Here is an 11,570-nt window from a genome sequence, read left to right on the forward strand (position 1 = left end):
CTGGCCGGGCAGTGTCACCTGCTGAGGGCCCAGGATGAGAATGGAGACACGTATGAAGCCAGGGCAGATGGGAATGGGAATTCATATGTGGTTGATGTTGACCTAGGGAAATGTAAGAGGTGGGGTTGGAGCAGGGACAGATTAGGACACAGTTGGGAGGCTGGAGATTGGGTTTTAGGTAGGAGTTTAGTGGACTGAGACTGGAATTGGGACTTAGCAGGAGTCAGGGGAGTGGTTGGTGGTTCAGTCTAATTCAGGACAAAATTGCAGCTGGCCTGGGCTCCAGAATCAAATTCTACAGCTCCCTCACTCTCCCCACCAGACCTCTCCACTTGGCTATCATTCATGGACAGACAAGTGTCATCGAGCAGATGGCGCATATTATCTTCCGAGTCCCCCACCTTGGCATCGTCAACCTCACCAACCATTTGAACCAGGTATGCCCAGCATTGGGCAGGGAGGAGTGGTGTGTGGCAAGGGCAATCCTCCCCATGACTGGAGGTGTGTCCTAACTTACTCTTGTGCTCCTAGACACCCCTTCACCTGGCTGTGATCACAGGGCAGAGCCAAGTGGTCAGCTTCCTACTGAATATGGGTGCTGATCCGACCCTGCTGGATCGGCATGGAGATTCTGCCCTCCACCTGGCACTGCGGGCAGGCAATCCTGGCCTCCTACAGGCCCTCCTTTGCCATGCAGGGCCTGCCCTTCCCCAACTGCTACTCATGCCTGATTATGAGGGTGAGTGCCCCACACACAACCCTGAGGAGGCATCCCTGGGACATTGGAATGAGTTGAAGGGGATCCTTCAACCAAGCTGGGGGGTAGCAGGGAAGAGAACCATGATAACTGGTTTATTGGAGGCATGGGAGAAGGGTTCTGTATGTCATTTGGGGGTAGGAGCCAGGGCTCACCATGCCAGGCTGGAAGGGCACAGACCTTTGCGCTTCCTGGGGCCAGAGGCAGGTGCTCTCTGCTTGGCCGGGGGCTGCCCCAGGATTCAGATGCTGAGCCATGCTCATCCCACAGGCCTGTATCCAGTCCACCTGGCAGTGCGTGCCCATAGCTCAGAGTGCCTGGACCTGCTGGTGGGCAGTGGGGCTGATGTGGAGCTGGCAGAACGCCAAGGTGGGCGCACTGCCTTACACCTGGCAACAGAGTCCGAGGAACTGGGGCTTGTTAGCCACCTCATCACCAAGGTCAGTCCATGAGGCTGTTACCAGGCATGGATGCAGGACATTTCACTAAGCACGGTAGATACACAGAGAGGGCCCTGCCTTCCAATGAGAAGGGGGTGACTGCATACAAGCCCCAGCAGGTGACCTCAGGGAGAGACCCCAGCATTGAGTGGGCCAGGGAAAGGTTTGGTGTAGAAGGTGGGATTGGCAGGAAGCCAGGGAAGGGAAGCTGGAAGGTAGCGGTGAGAGGGAAGGCCAGAGAAAATGCCCAGAGGTGGGACATAGCATGCCTTGAGGGAGGAACAGCAAGAATGCCAGTGTCCTTGGATAGCAGTGTGTGGAGGTTGTATGAAGAATGGACAGGTAGGAAAGGGCCATGTTATGAAAGTGTTCCTTTGGAATCAAAGAGCCTATGTTCAAATCCCACACCACCTTACAACCTATGTGGTCTGGGGCAAGTCACTCAAGGCACTTAAGTAGCACAGTGAATAAGTAGCTAGACTTGGAGTCAGGAAGACTGGAGTTCAAATCTTGCCTCAAACGTGTGCTAGCTGTGTGACCTTGGACAAGTCCCTCAATCTCAGTCTCAGTGTCTTCATCTGTAAAACAGGGATAATGACAACACCCACCTTACAGGTTATTCTGAGCATTATATGAGCTAAGATATAAAACACTCTATGTAAATGCTAGCCATCACTATTATTGACCTCTCTGGGTCTCAATTTCTTCACATGTAAATAAGGAGCTTGAAATAAATACTCTCCATGGTTCCTTCTAGTTCCTCACCTTATGAGCCCATGTATGACTCTTGGATCTTGGTCTCTAGAGGGGTGTGAGGGTGTAAGAGATTGTAAGCCTTAACTGTTCTTCCCCTTGCCAGCTTGGTGCCAATGTGAATGCCCAAACTTTTGCTGGAAACACACCCTTGCACTTGGCAGCTGGGCTGGGCTCCCCCACCCTCACCCGCCTGCTACTCAAGGCTGGTGAGTACCCTTGACCCCACAGCCCCAGAAACTGCTCCTGGCCAGTTTCTCCCTGGGGTCCCTTTTTAATCCTGACCTCCTCTGGTGGGGACGGGGTGCATTTCCTGGCCTTGGGGGCCACAGGATTTCTACCTCTACCCCCTCTGTCTATGCCCTCTCTCTCTGCCAGGAGCCGATGTACAGGCTGAGAATGAAGAGCCCCTTTGCCCACTGCCCTCACCCCCAAACTCAGGCAGTGACTCAGATTCAGATGGGGCTGAGGAAGGAAGTGGGAGGAAATACCGTGGTCACACCCCTCTGGACTTGACCCGAAGTGCTAAGGTACAACCCGCAAGGGCAGGGATGTTTGAGGGGTCAGTAGCTGGGTTTGGTATGCGCTGTAGCATTTCTGAGATACCCTCCACTCTAGGTTAGGACCTTGCTGCTGAAGGCTGCTCAGGAGAGCACAGAGCCACCCCTGACTCCCCCAAGCCCCACAGGTAAGACCCATGCTCCACATCCTCCTAATTTTTCTCCTCGCCCCAAGGATGGGAAGGGGTATTATGGTGCAACCTTGAGCCAGACCTTCCCTCTCCACCTCCTCTGCCCTGAGAGCCTGGGTCACTACAGTGTGTCTGTCTACCGCAGGACCCGGACTGTCCCTGGGGACCGCAACCTTGCAGGGCCTGGAGCGGCTGTTGGATGGACCAGGTGGGGGAGATTGGGCTGAACTGGCAGAGAGGTTAGGGCTTCGCAGCCTGGTGGACACATATCGCAGCACGGCCTCTCCTAGCGGCAGCCTGATTCGAAGCTACCAGGTCAGTGTCTGGGCTCTGGTGCCCTGACCCCTGCCCTCCCATCCCCTCAGTGACCCCACCCCCAAACTCTCTTTCCCTTCGCCTCTCCCCATAGCTGGCCGGAGGAGACTTGGCAGGCCTGCTAGATGCTCTGGCTGCCATGGGCCTGGATGAGGGTGTGCGGCTCCTGCAGGGAACAGAACCCAGGGACAAGCTCCCCAGCACAGGTAAGAAGCAAAGGGGGAATGGCAAAGGAGTCAAAGCTGGGGAGATCCGGGGAGATTCGGGGAGTTACTTGGGGCCACTGGCTCTAAACTTTGTGTGAGGTCTGTTTACAGGTGGGAGCCCAGGACAGTAAGCACTGTGATGGTCTTAGAGGGCTAACTCTGTCTGGGGGGGTTGGGGCTGGCTTTGGGGGAGGGACTAGACCCTGACCCTTCCTTCCTCTTTCCCACCCCAGAGGTAAAGGAGGACAGTGCCTATGGCAGCCAGTCAGTGGAGGAGGAACAGGAAAAGAGGAGCATGGTACCCACGCCTCCTGGGGAGCTCAGCCACAGGCCCCCTGAGGAGCAGGTGCACTGATGCCAACCATGCCCACAGCATGGGCAACACTTCATCCAGCCCCATGCCTGCCCTGGAGGCGCCCGCTGTACAGATACCCCCACCTGTGCCCGCGCCCTTATTTATGCCCTGATTGGTCCTTTGGTTCTGATGAATAAAGGTGTGGGGGCTGGGGACCCAACAGCCCCACCCTAGGACATAGGCTCCAGTTCTCTGCTCTCACCCCCACTTCATGCATCATGCAAAATATCTGTGCCAACTCCATGGAGTACAGCCATATGGACACAGGAAAGAGTCCGGACATAGCCGGGGGCTCCAGAGCAAATTTTAATTGTGTCAGGGACTATACAGAAAGTGGGGTTAGGAGGCGCAAAGGTACTGGAAGAAGGGCTTTTGGGTCACTGCCCCTCCCCCAGCACCCCTGCCCCAGGTCCTATGTACAGGGGGCATGAGGCCCTGCCAGAAACTGCATTATCTAAGGGCCCTGTGTCACCCCACCCCACTCCAGCTCCAGGATGAGAGAAAGCCCTTGTGGGTGAGAGGTGGGGGAGGGAGAGAGAGAGAGAGAGAAGGGAAAGAGAGAGAGAGAGAGAGAGAGAGAGAGAGAGAGAGAGAGAGAGAGAGGAGAGGAGAGGAGAGGAGAGAGAGAAAGAAAGAGGAGAGGAGAGGAGAGAAAACCAGCTCGGCCTACAGCTGAGAGCCCAGAGAGACAGGAAAGCCTGAGAAACTCAGGCCTCCCATACCCCTGGGGATGCCCACCATCCCCCCAGGACAAGGCCTGAGACAGGGGGGATTGCTGGTGTCTGGGAGAGGGGTCCAGGAGGCCCAAATAGAAAGCAGGAAAGTGAGGCCCCCCAGCATGTGCCCTCCCCCCCCCAAAAAAATGTCATTGAAAGGTCCCTCCCTCAACCCTCCCACCATTGAATAAGAAAAAGTGCAAAATGGTATCACAAAATGGGGAGCCTGGTGGATGGCCCCAGCCCCTGGGGCTTAGCTTGGGCAGTGTCCACGGTGCCTTCAGGGCCCCGCGTCCGGCGCAGTCAGGCCCTGGCTGGGGCAGGGTCAGAGGTCATGCAGGTGGCCGGCTGGCGGTTGCTGTCCCCTCCCTCCTGGCCCCTACCCACGGGTCAGGGTTTCTGCCGCCCACTGCTCCCTACCCGGGGTTCGAGACCAGAGCGGTGTGGCCTGTTCTGTGGAGGTGGCTCAGGCTGCAGAGTGGGACTGGAGCAGGACGCAGGGAGCCCATCCTCAATGACCCCGGGCACAGCCTGGCACAGCACAGCCTCCACGGCCTCCAGCTCCTCACTGCCTGCCTTCAGTTTGGCTCGTAGCAGTGCTGCGTAGGTACTGTATCGAGATTTCTGAGAGGAAGAGAGCAGGGAGATAGGCATGTGAGAGCCACCCCTTGGTTCCCCGGCCCCAGGAGCCTTGCCAAGGCTAGCTCTGGTCTTTCTCTGAGGGCTCAGGATTGAGGCCTTCAGGAAACCTCACTGCCATCTCCAAGGCTTGAGACCATATGACTGGGCATGTTGAGGGCTTGGGAAGGTCTAAAGGGTGAGAGCCACATGTATAGGGGAGCTGGGGGTTGAGCTAAGGCCTCACAGAATGTCCCTTAGAGGCCATCAAGTCCCATCCCATCTTACCCATGAGGAAACTGAGGCACAGAGTTCAAACTTGCCTACATTCACATAGCTCCCAGCACACAGGGCTCTCTGCACACAGCCAATGTTCAATAACTCCTCACCAAACTGAACTGAGAGGGATTGGGGTGGAAGGGGTGGGCTAGGGTTAGCCCTGAGGAACCCTGGGTCTGAGGGGCTCCTCTTGGAGGGAATGAGAATCATAGAAGTTTTGGGTCTCCCACACCTCAAATTCCAGATAGGCTTCCTTCTGCCGCTGTTCCTCAGCCTCCTTGCTCTTCCCTTTCCTGTCTGGCTGCTGTTGGTGAGCCCTGTGCTCCCGAAGCTCGGACACCATGGCCCTGAGTTTGGCTTCATGCGTCCGCACCTGCTCCTCCTGCCCAGGCAGGGAAAGGACGACTGGGATCAGTCACATCCTCCCATGTCCCACATCCCTCAGGGAAGAGAGAGCAGACTGGGGGCATTCTTAGGAGATGAAAAGTGCCTATATTGGGGTATTTCCTAGAAGACTGTAGAATTTAGAGCTGAACAGGGTTTAGAGGTCATAGAGTCCAAAACCCCTTTGTTTTAGGAACTGAGACCCGAGGAGAGGAAGAGACCTTGCCCAAGATGGCCCAAGGGGAGGGTCGTGACACAGGTAGGGCTCAAACCTCAGGGTCCTTGGACTCCAAATCCAGTTCTCTCTTCTCCCAGGGGAGAAAATCAGGGGAGGAGAGGGCATTACCTGGGAGAGGCGGGTGGCTGAACTGGGCAGCAGAGGGCGACTGAATTTCTTCTGAGAACTGATGGCAGCTGGAAAGGGCGGGGCAGAGAACATGGCCGCCACCACATTGATGCGGGTGATCCAGGAATGCATCTGCTCCAAGCTCCTAGGGTGGGGTGGTGACAGGTCTCTAAGGCCTGTGTAGGAGGCCCCCTCACCACTTCTTTCCAAGCTAGGGGCTGCACTGACTCAGCGGGAAGGACTCTGAACCTGGTCAGGGTCAGTTCTCTAGGGTCTAGGGGCTCTAGACTAGACACAATGGGAATCTAGGGCTGTGACTCACTGTGCCTGGAAAAGGAAAACCCGCCAGTCTGCCGTGCGCAGGTAGAAGACGTGAGGCCTCTTGCTGTAGTCACTGGCACGGGTGGCCAGGGCATGGTGGATGCTGATGGCATTCTTCAGTTCTTCCTCCACCAGAGCCGTGCCTGGCTGGTACTCCTCCTGCCAATGCAGACAGCCATACCCAGGCACAGACACAGCTCAGGCCTGCCCCAGGCCCTGCCCCATCATCCCCAGGAACCTCTCAAACCCATCCCCCACTGATCTTGCTTTCTCACTCTATTATTCTGAGCACACCCATATCCTCCAGGGCATGGCTCAGGGAGCATGGATGCACTGAGAAACCCCAACCAGGCCCAGCCCTTCCCCTGCCCTCCACTCCCCTGGTACCTTTTGTAGGTAGAGGATCATCCCCTTCAGAATGCCATGGAAGGCCTTCCAGCCGCGCTTCCCTCGGGGTGCTAGGAGGAGGGTCAGAAGGGACAGAATTACAGATAAGGTCATGGAAGAGGAGTGACATCACCAGCCCATCCTGTTCCCACCTCATTCAGTTCGACTGGTTGAAATCCAGAAAAAAAAGATCCCCCCTGGGGGACCCAAGTGTCCCCACCCTTGTCACAATGGGGATCACTGCCCAATCCTCTCCCCCTCCCCACGTACTCTTCCTGCAGTCAGGGTCCGCGTGCACCTTGCGCACCAGGGGGCCATGTTTGTAAATGGCAGCACCAGGCTCTGGGGACAGGTCCAGGAAAGGGCTGGAGCCGCCACCACTGCCACCACTGACCCTCTTGATGACCTTGGGGTTGGGGTCAGCCAGTTCAGACAGGGAGCGCCGGAGTTCCTCTTCATCGCTGCAGGATAGTTGGCTCAGTCTGGGAATCCCACCACCCTCCAGCCTCCCCAGGGTCCCCTCAGCTCCAGCTATAAGCTCTTTCTCCCCATGACAATCCTTACCCAAGGCCTCTCCCTTAAACCAGGGACAATCTGAGGGCTGGAGCTGAGCCTCCTTCATTCAACCTAAAACCTTAAAACCTTATTACTTGCAGAGCAAGGCCTTACACATGGAGACTGTGCTCGAGAAATAACTGTTGAATAAATCAATGGCTTGACTATTGCAAGAGCTTAATTGTGGATTCCCTAGCTCCAGTCTTTCCCTCTCTAAACTATCCTGAACAAATTGATTGAGAGTTCTTAAAACAGTTTACATCATGTCACTCTTCTGCTCAAGAATGTTCAATGGCTCTCTACTGCTTATTACATCAAGTCCAAACTTCTCTGACACTTGAAGCGCTCTACAGGCTGACCAGCCCAATTCATACCCACCATGCCAATTACCATCTCCCTGGTGACCATATTGAAGAATCTAGCAACAGTTATGAAGTCTCCTACTTATCCCCTGACCAATTACTTCCAAGATGGTAAGGGGTACACTAAGCAACAGTCTGAGGATTCAGTTGTGCCCACTGAGGGTCCAGTGTTTCCAGGCACAACACATCCTCCCTATTACCAGGAACCTTTTTTTGATGATGAATGAGCAGGTGCAGCATCCTTGATATTCCCTATGACTGACTGGCTAAGCTGGCAGTTAGCAGCAGCTCTGTCGACCAATGACAACACAGGAAGACTAGAGAATTCTAGAGAGGGCTTCCTCCTCCTCTTCTCCTTCCTATCAGAGAAGGAGGCAGTAAAGGAAGAAAGAAGGAAGAATCTGACATATGGCAATTTCCATCTGGGGTCTAGGGTAATCAGTGCTAGAGACATTGGGGGCAGCAAGAAATAAAGTAGTGCTTTCTGGCCCCTTTAGGTGAGAGTATGTAACTTTAGATACCTATTACATATGGACCCATAACTGCTTGTTGGCCCCATTAGTACAAAATTCTACCATACTGGCCCTTTCCTTGTGTCTCTTTACAGCGTCCCTCCTTTCTTTCTGAAGGCCCTGCCCTTCTCCAGGTTTCCAAAAGCAACATATCCTTCAAGACAAAGTTTAAAACTCCTCTCTGGGAATACTAGGAAGACACTGGTCACCCGTGATCTTTCATTCCCCCAGGCTCATGGTACTGACTTCACCACATAATTGAGCAAACACAACTAGTTTATTCTTTTTTTTTTAAGCAATTGGGGTTAAGTAACTTGCTCAAGGTTGCATGGCCAGTTATTTCTGTGTGTGGTGCTAAGTATCTGAGCCCGGATTCGATCCCAGGTAATCCCAACTCTGGGGCCGGTGCTCTTACTCGCTGAGCCACCTGGCCACCCCAACTAGTTTATTCTTTACTATATTTGTATTCATTCTTTCCCTCAACAAATGTTTACTATGTACTAATTATGTGCAGGATAAGGGAGTTCAGAAAAGTAGAAAGCATGGTCCCAGCAAGATGAATATCAAACAAATCAGAATATGGTACTTAAATCAATAAAAAGAAAGAAATATCCTCCATCTAGGCCAAATCTGGGAAGACTTCATGGATGAGGTGTCATTTTAGGGAGAACCTGAAGGATGGTAGGATTTTTTTTAAGCAAGCAGAGTTGGGAGGGATGGCACTCCAGGCCATGAGCATGAGGACATAACTGAGAAAGAATGAATTGTGTTGGGAAATAATCTGCCAACAATAAATGTGGGAGATAAAATTGGAAAGACAGATTAGGGTCAGATAAGGGAGAGCTTTGAATGCCATTCTAAATAGTCTAGGCTTCATCCTATGGCCAGTGAGGAAACATTAAAGGTTTTTGAATACAGCAATGTGAACAGATGACCAGACAGAGTTATGCTTTAGGACAATTAATTAATTACCCTGGCAGGGATTTGTAAGCTGTATTTCAGAGGGAGAGTTAGGAAGTGTTACAATGATCTCCATGAGAGATCTGTGAATTACTAGGGTGATGGTAGTAGAAATCAAAACATACCTAAGAGATGTTAATGCCTGTTTGGATAAAGTATCAAGGAAGAGGAAGGAGTCAAAGATGACTGAGGTTTTTGCGCCTGAGTGACTGAGAGAATAGTGATGCCATTAACAGAAATAAGGAAGTCGGGTCAGAAGCAGGAGCTACTTTTTTTGGCAGAAGATGTTAAGCTTGGTTGTGGATATACTGAACTTCAGCTACTTGTGGGACCTCTACATCATGCCCTCTGTTTGACTGTAAACTCCCTGAAGGCAGGAATTTTATTTAATTTCATCATCAGAATCCCCAACTACTAGTAGCTGGAAATTCAAAGCTTGAGCTGAACAGGGAGGTCAAGACCAGAGATGCAGATCTGATAATTAATGAGCTGAAGCCACACAGGAATGTTTGAGATCACCTGGGGTTAGAGGATAGAGAGAGAAGTGGGGAGGACCAAGGACAGAGTCTTGGGATCCTGGAAGAGGAAGAGGAGGAGGAGCCAGTGAAGCTGGCAAAGGAATGACCAGAAACGGAGGGAGAGAAGCAGGCCATATGGGATCACAGAAACCAAAGGAGAAGAAAATATTAAAAAAAAAATAGGATGCTCAACAGTGTCGGTCACACACACCCACACACATCAAGGAAGAAGAGAAGAGGTCATCGGATTAGGCAATAAGGGGGTAGGAAAAGGCACTTTCGGTGGTCTAGTGGGAATGGAGGACAAAGTGCAGTGTTAACTTGTGGAATGGATAGGAAGTGAGATCAGCAAATCCAGACCACTCCTTTTAGAAATTTAGCAGCAAAAGGAGAAGAGAAAGAGGAGACAATGAATTGAGGATGTAGTAGTTAGTGTTAGAGGAATTTAGTTTTGTTTTAGAACAGGAGTGACCTGAACATGTTATAGGCAGAAGGCAAGGAAGTAAAGCAGAAGAGATTCAGTCATTCAATAAGCATTTATTAAGCACCTACTATGTTCCAGGTGCTGTGCCAGTCCACCACAAAGACAAAACCAAAAACAGTGGGTGTCCCCTGAGAAGCTTGATGGGACTGAGGATAAAAAGAGCTACTGAAAGTGGCAGAGAGGCGGACAGGCTCATTTCCTAATGACTAGAACTGTTCAGAAGTGGAACCAGTTGCCTCCAGAGGAAGTAGCTTCTCCCCCCACAGCCCTTAGAGGATTTCAAGTGAAGGAAGCTTGATGACTGTTTTGTTGGGGATGTTTGGGGGGGAATTCCTGCACAAGCAAAGCTTGGATTAGCTGGCCTTTCAACTAAGATTCAATGATTCTAAAAGAAGATAATGTTGCAAAATCCCAAGAAGAAAGAGATCAAGGTCACAGGTGGAATGGTTAATTTGGGGAGAAAGAAGGAATTCTATTCCTCTGAGACTGGAGTTTTGAGGTGTGAATGAAGGAAGCAGAGGGACCTCATGCATGAACCTTGCCTTCCCAGCTAAACTGTGGGGGAACACACCTCCTTCAAGAGCTGGGTATCAGTAAAGACTAGCAGGTTAATGAAGGGGTCTAAGCAAATCCAGTTCCTTCTCTAATGCTGGGGACCATATCTCCTTCCTCAGTAATACCCACCTTCCTCCCAAGATTGAGGAAGGGTCTCTATATATGGGGGGCACACTAAATTCACTGCCCAATTGCCCTAACCCTGCCCCTTAGACTTATCTCAGGACCCCCTGTGGGTTGCTGTCCTCTCTTATCCCTTCACATGACCCCACCTTTCCCCTATTCTGTCTCCCTCAAGATCTCCCATTCTTGGACTAGGAACATACCCCCCTCCTTCCTCCAAGAAACTTCCACTGATGCTGTCATAACAGACTGGAGATGAGAGACAGAGCCTGGCCTGGTGAGCACCAAAGAAGGAAGAGAGCTGAAGAGGGTGAAGGGGCCCATCACCCTGTTACCCAAGCTAGTCCTCCCCAACCCCATCTCCCCAGTAACTCACATGGCCCACTGAAGCTTCTCATTCTTGATGGAACTGTACAGAGCCTAGGGGGAAGAGAGGAAGAGACATGGTTCAGAGGCAGGCACAGACCAAGGCCACTAACTGCAGTGCCTACACCCTTAGGAAAACAACCATCCCTCCCACCACCACTACCTTAGGTGCCCCAGGCCTCGCTTGGGGAGATGAGGGAAGTTAAACAGAACAACTATGTCTTTTCCTGATCTTGACACTCCTATTAACTGATATAGAAACTGAATAGAGGCTCAGTTGGGGGATGACATCCTGGAAAAAACTCCAGAACCTTGTTTCCTAGTCCCTCCCCTTTGCTACCAATGTCAAGAGAGAATCTCAGAACACACAAGCCTAGGACTGACTTTTTCCTCTCCTCCAATGCCTAGAACAGCATTTTGCACACAGTGGATATTTAATCAGTGTTTGCTAAATTGGGCAGACCTTTCCAGGGAGAAATGACTGGGGTATTTGGTGGATGGGAAGGTGAGGAGGGGGAGTCTCTCCTTTCCTTCCAATTTTCATCATTCCTGCTTCAATGGAAATGG

General features: G+C 52.0%; 2 protein-coding genes across 3 annotated transcripts in view; one reads left to right on the plus strand and one right to left on the minus strand.

Moving 5' to 3' along the window:
• Positions 1-3,695, plus strand: part of NFKB2 (nuclear factor kappa B subunit 2) — a 9,448-nt gene extending 5,753 nt beyond the window's left edge. The window contains exons 13-22 of the mRNA XM_069097393.1: positions 1-50; positions 323-437; positions 532-739; positions 1,028-1,197; positions 2,057-2,159; positions 2,329-2,480; positions 2,569-2,638; positions 2,787-2,956; positions 3,051-3,162; positions 3,396-3,695. The exon at positions 1-50 is cut by the window's left edge and continues 3 nt beyond it. Coding sequence (XP_068953494.1) covers positions 1-50; positions 323-437; positions 532-739; positions 1,028-1,197; positions 2,057-2,159; positions 2,329-2,480; positions 2,569-2,638; positions 2,787-2,956; positions 3,051-3,162; positions 3,396-3,517 — 1,272 coding nt within the window. The 3' untranslated portion in view covers positions 3,518-3,695. The remainder of the gene's footprint in view (positions 51-322; positions 438-531; positions 740-1,027; positions 1,198-2,056; positions 2,160-2,328; positions 2,481-2,568; positions 2,639-2,786; positions 2,957-3,050; positions 3,163-3,395) is intronic.
• A 110-nt stretch (positions 3,696-3,805) lies between these two features.
• The window catches only part of PSD (pleckstrin and Sec7 domain containing), a 19,978-nt gene continuing 12,213 nt past the window's right edge, over positions 3,806-11,570 (minus strand). For both annotated transcript variants that reach the window (XM_069098826.1, XM_069098825.1), the window contains 7 exons: positions 11,014-11,057; positions 6,839-7,029; positions 6,569-6,639; positions 6,183-6,340; positions 5,861-6,005; positions 5,363-5,512; positions 3,806-4,857 (listed from right to left, as the gene is read on the minus strand). In XM_069098826.1, the coding sequence (XP_068954927.1) occupies positions 4,624-4,857; positions 5,363-5,512; positions 5,861-6,005; positions 6,183-6,340; positions 6,569-6,639; positions 6,839-7,029; positions 11,014-11,057 (993 nt within the window). In that variant the 3' untranslated portion in view covers positions 3,806-4,623. The remainder of the gene's footprint in view (positions 4,858-5,362; positions 5,513-5,860; positions 6,006-6,182; positions 6,341-6,568; positions 6,640-6,838; positions 7,030-11,013; positions 11,058-11,570) is intronic.

This window comes from Petaurus breviceps, unplaced genomic scaffold (genome assembly GCF_028583685.1).
Source record: "Petaurus breviceps papuanus isolate PSGF00001 unplaced genomic scaffold, PetGlider_PUasm1.0 37, whole genome shotgun sequence".
Classification (NCBI taxonomy): Eukaryota; Metazoa; Chordata; class Mammalia; order Diprotodontia; family Petauridae; genus Petaurus; species Petaurus breviceps.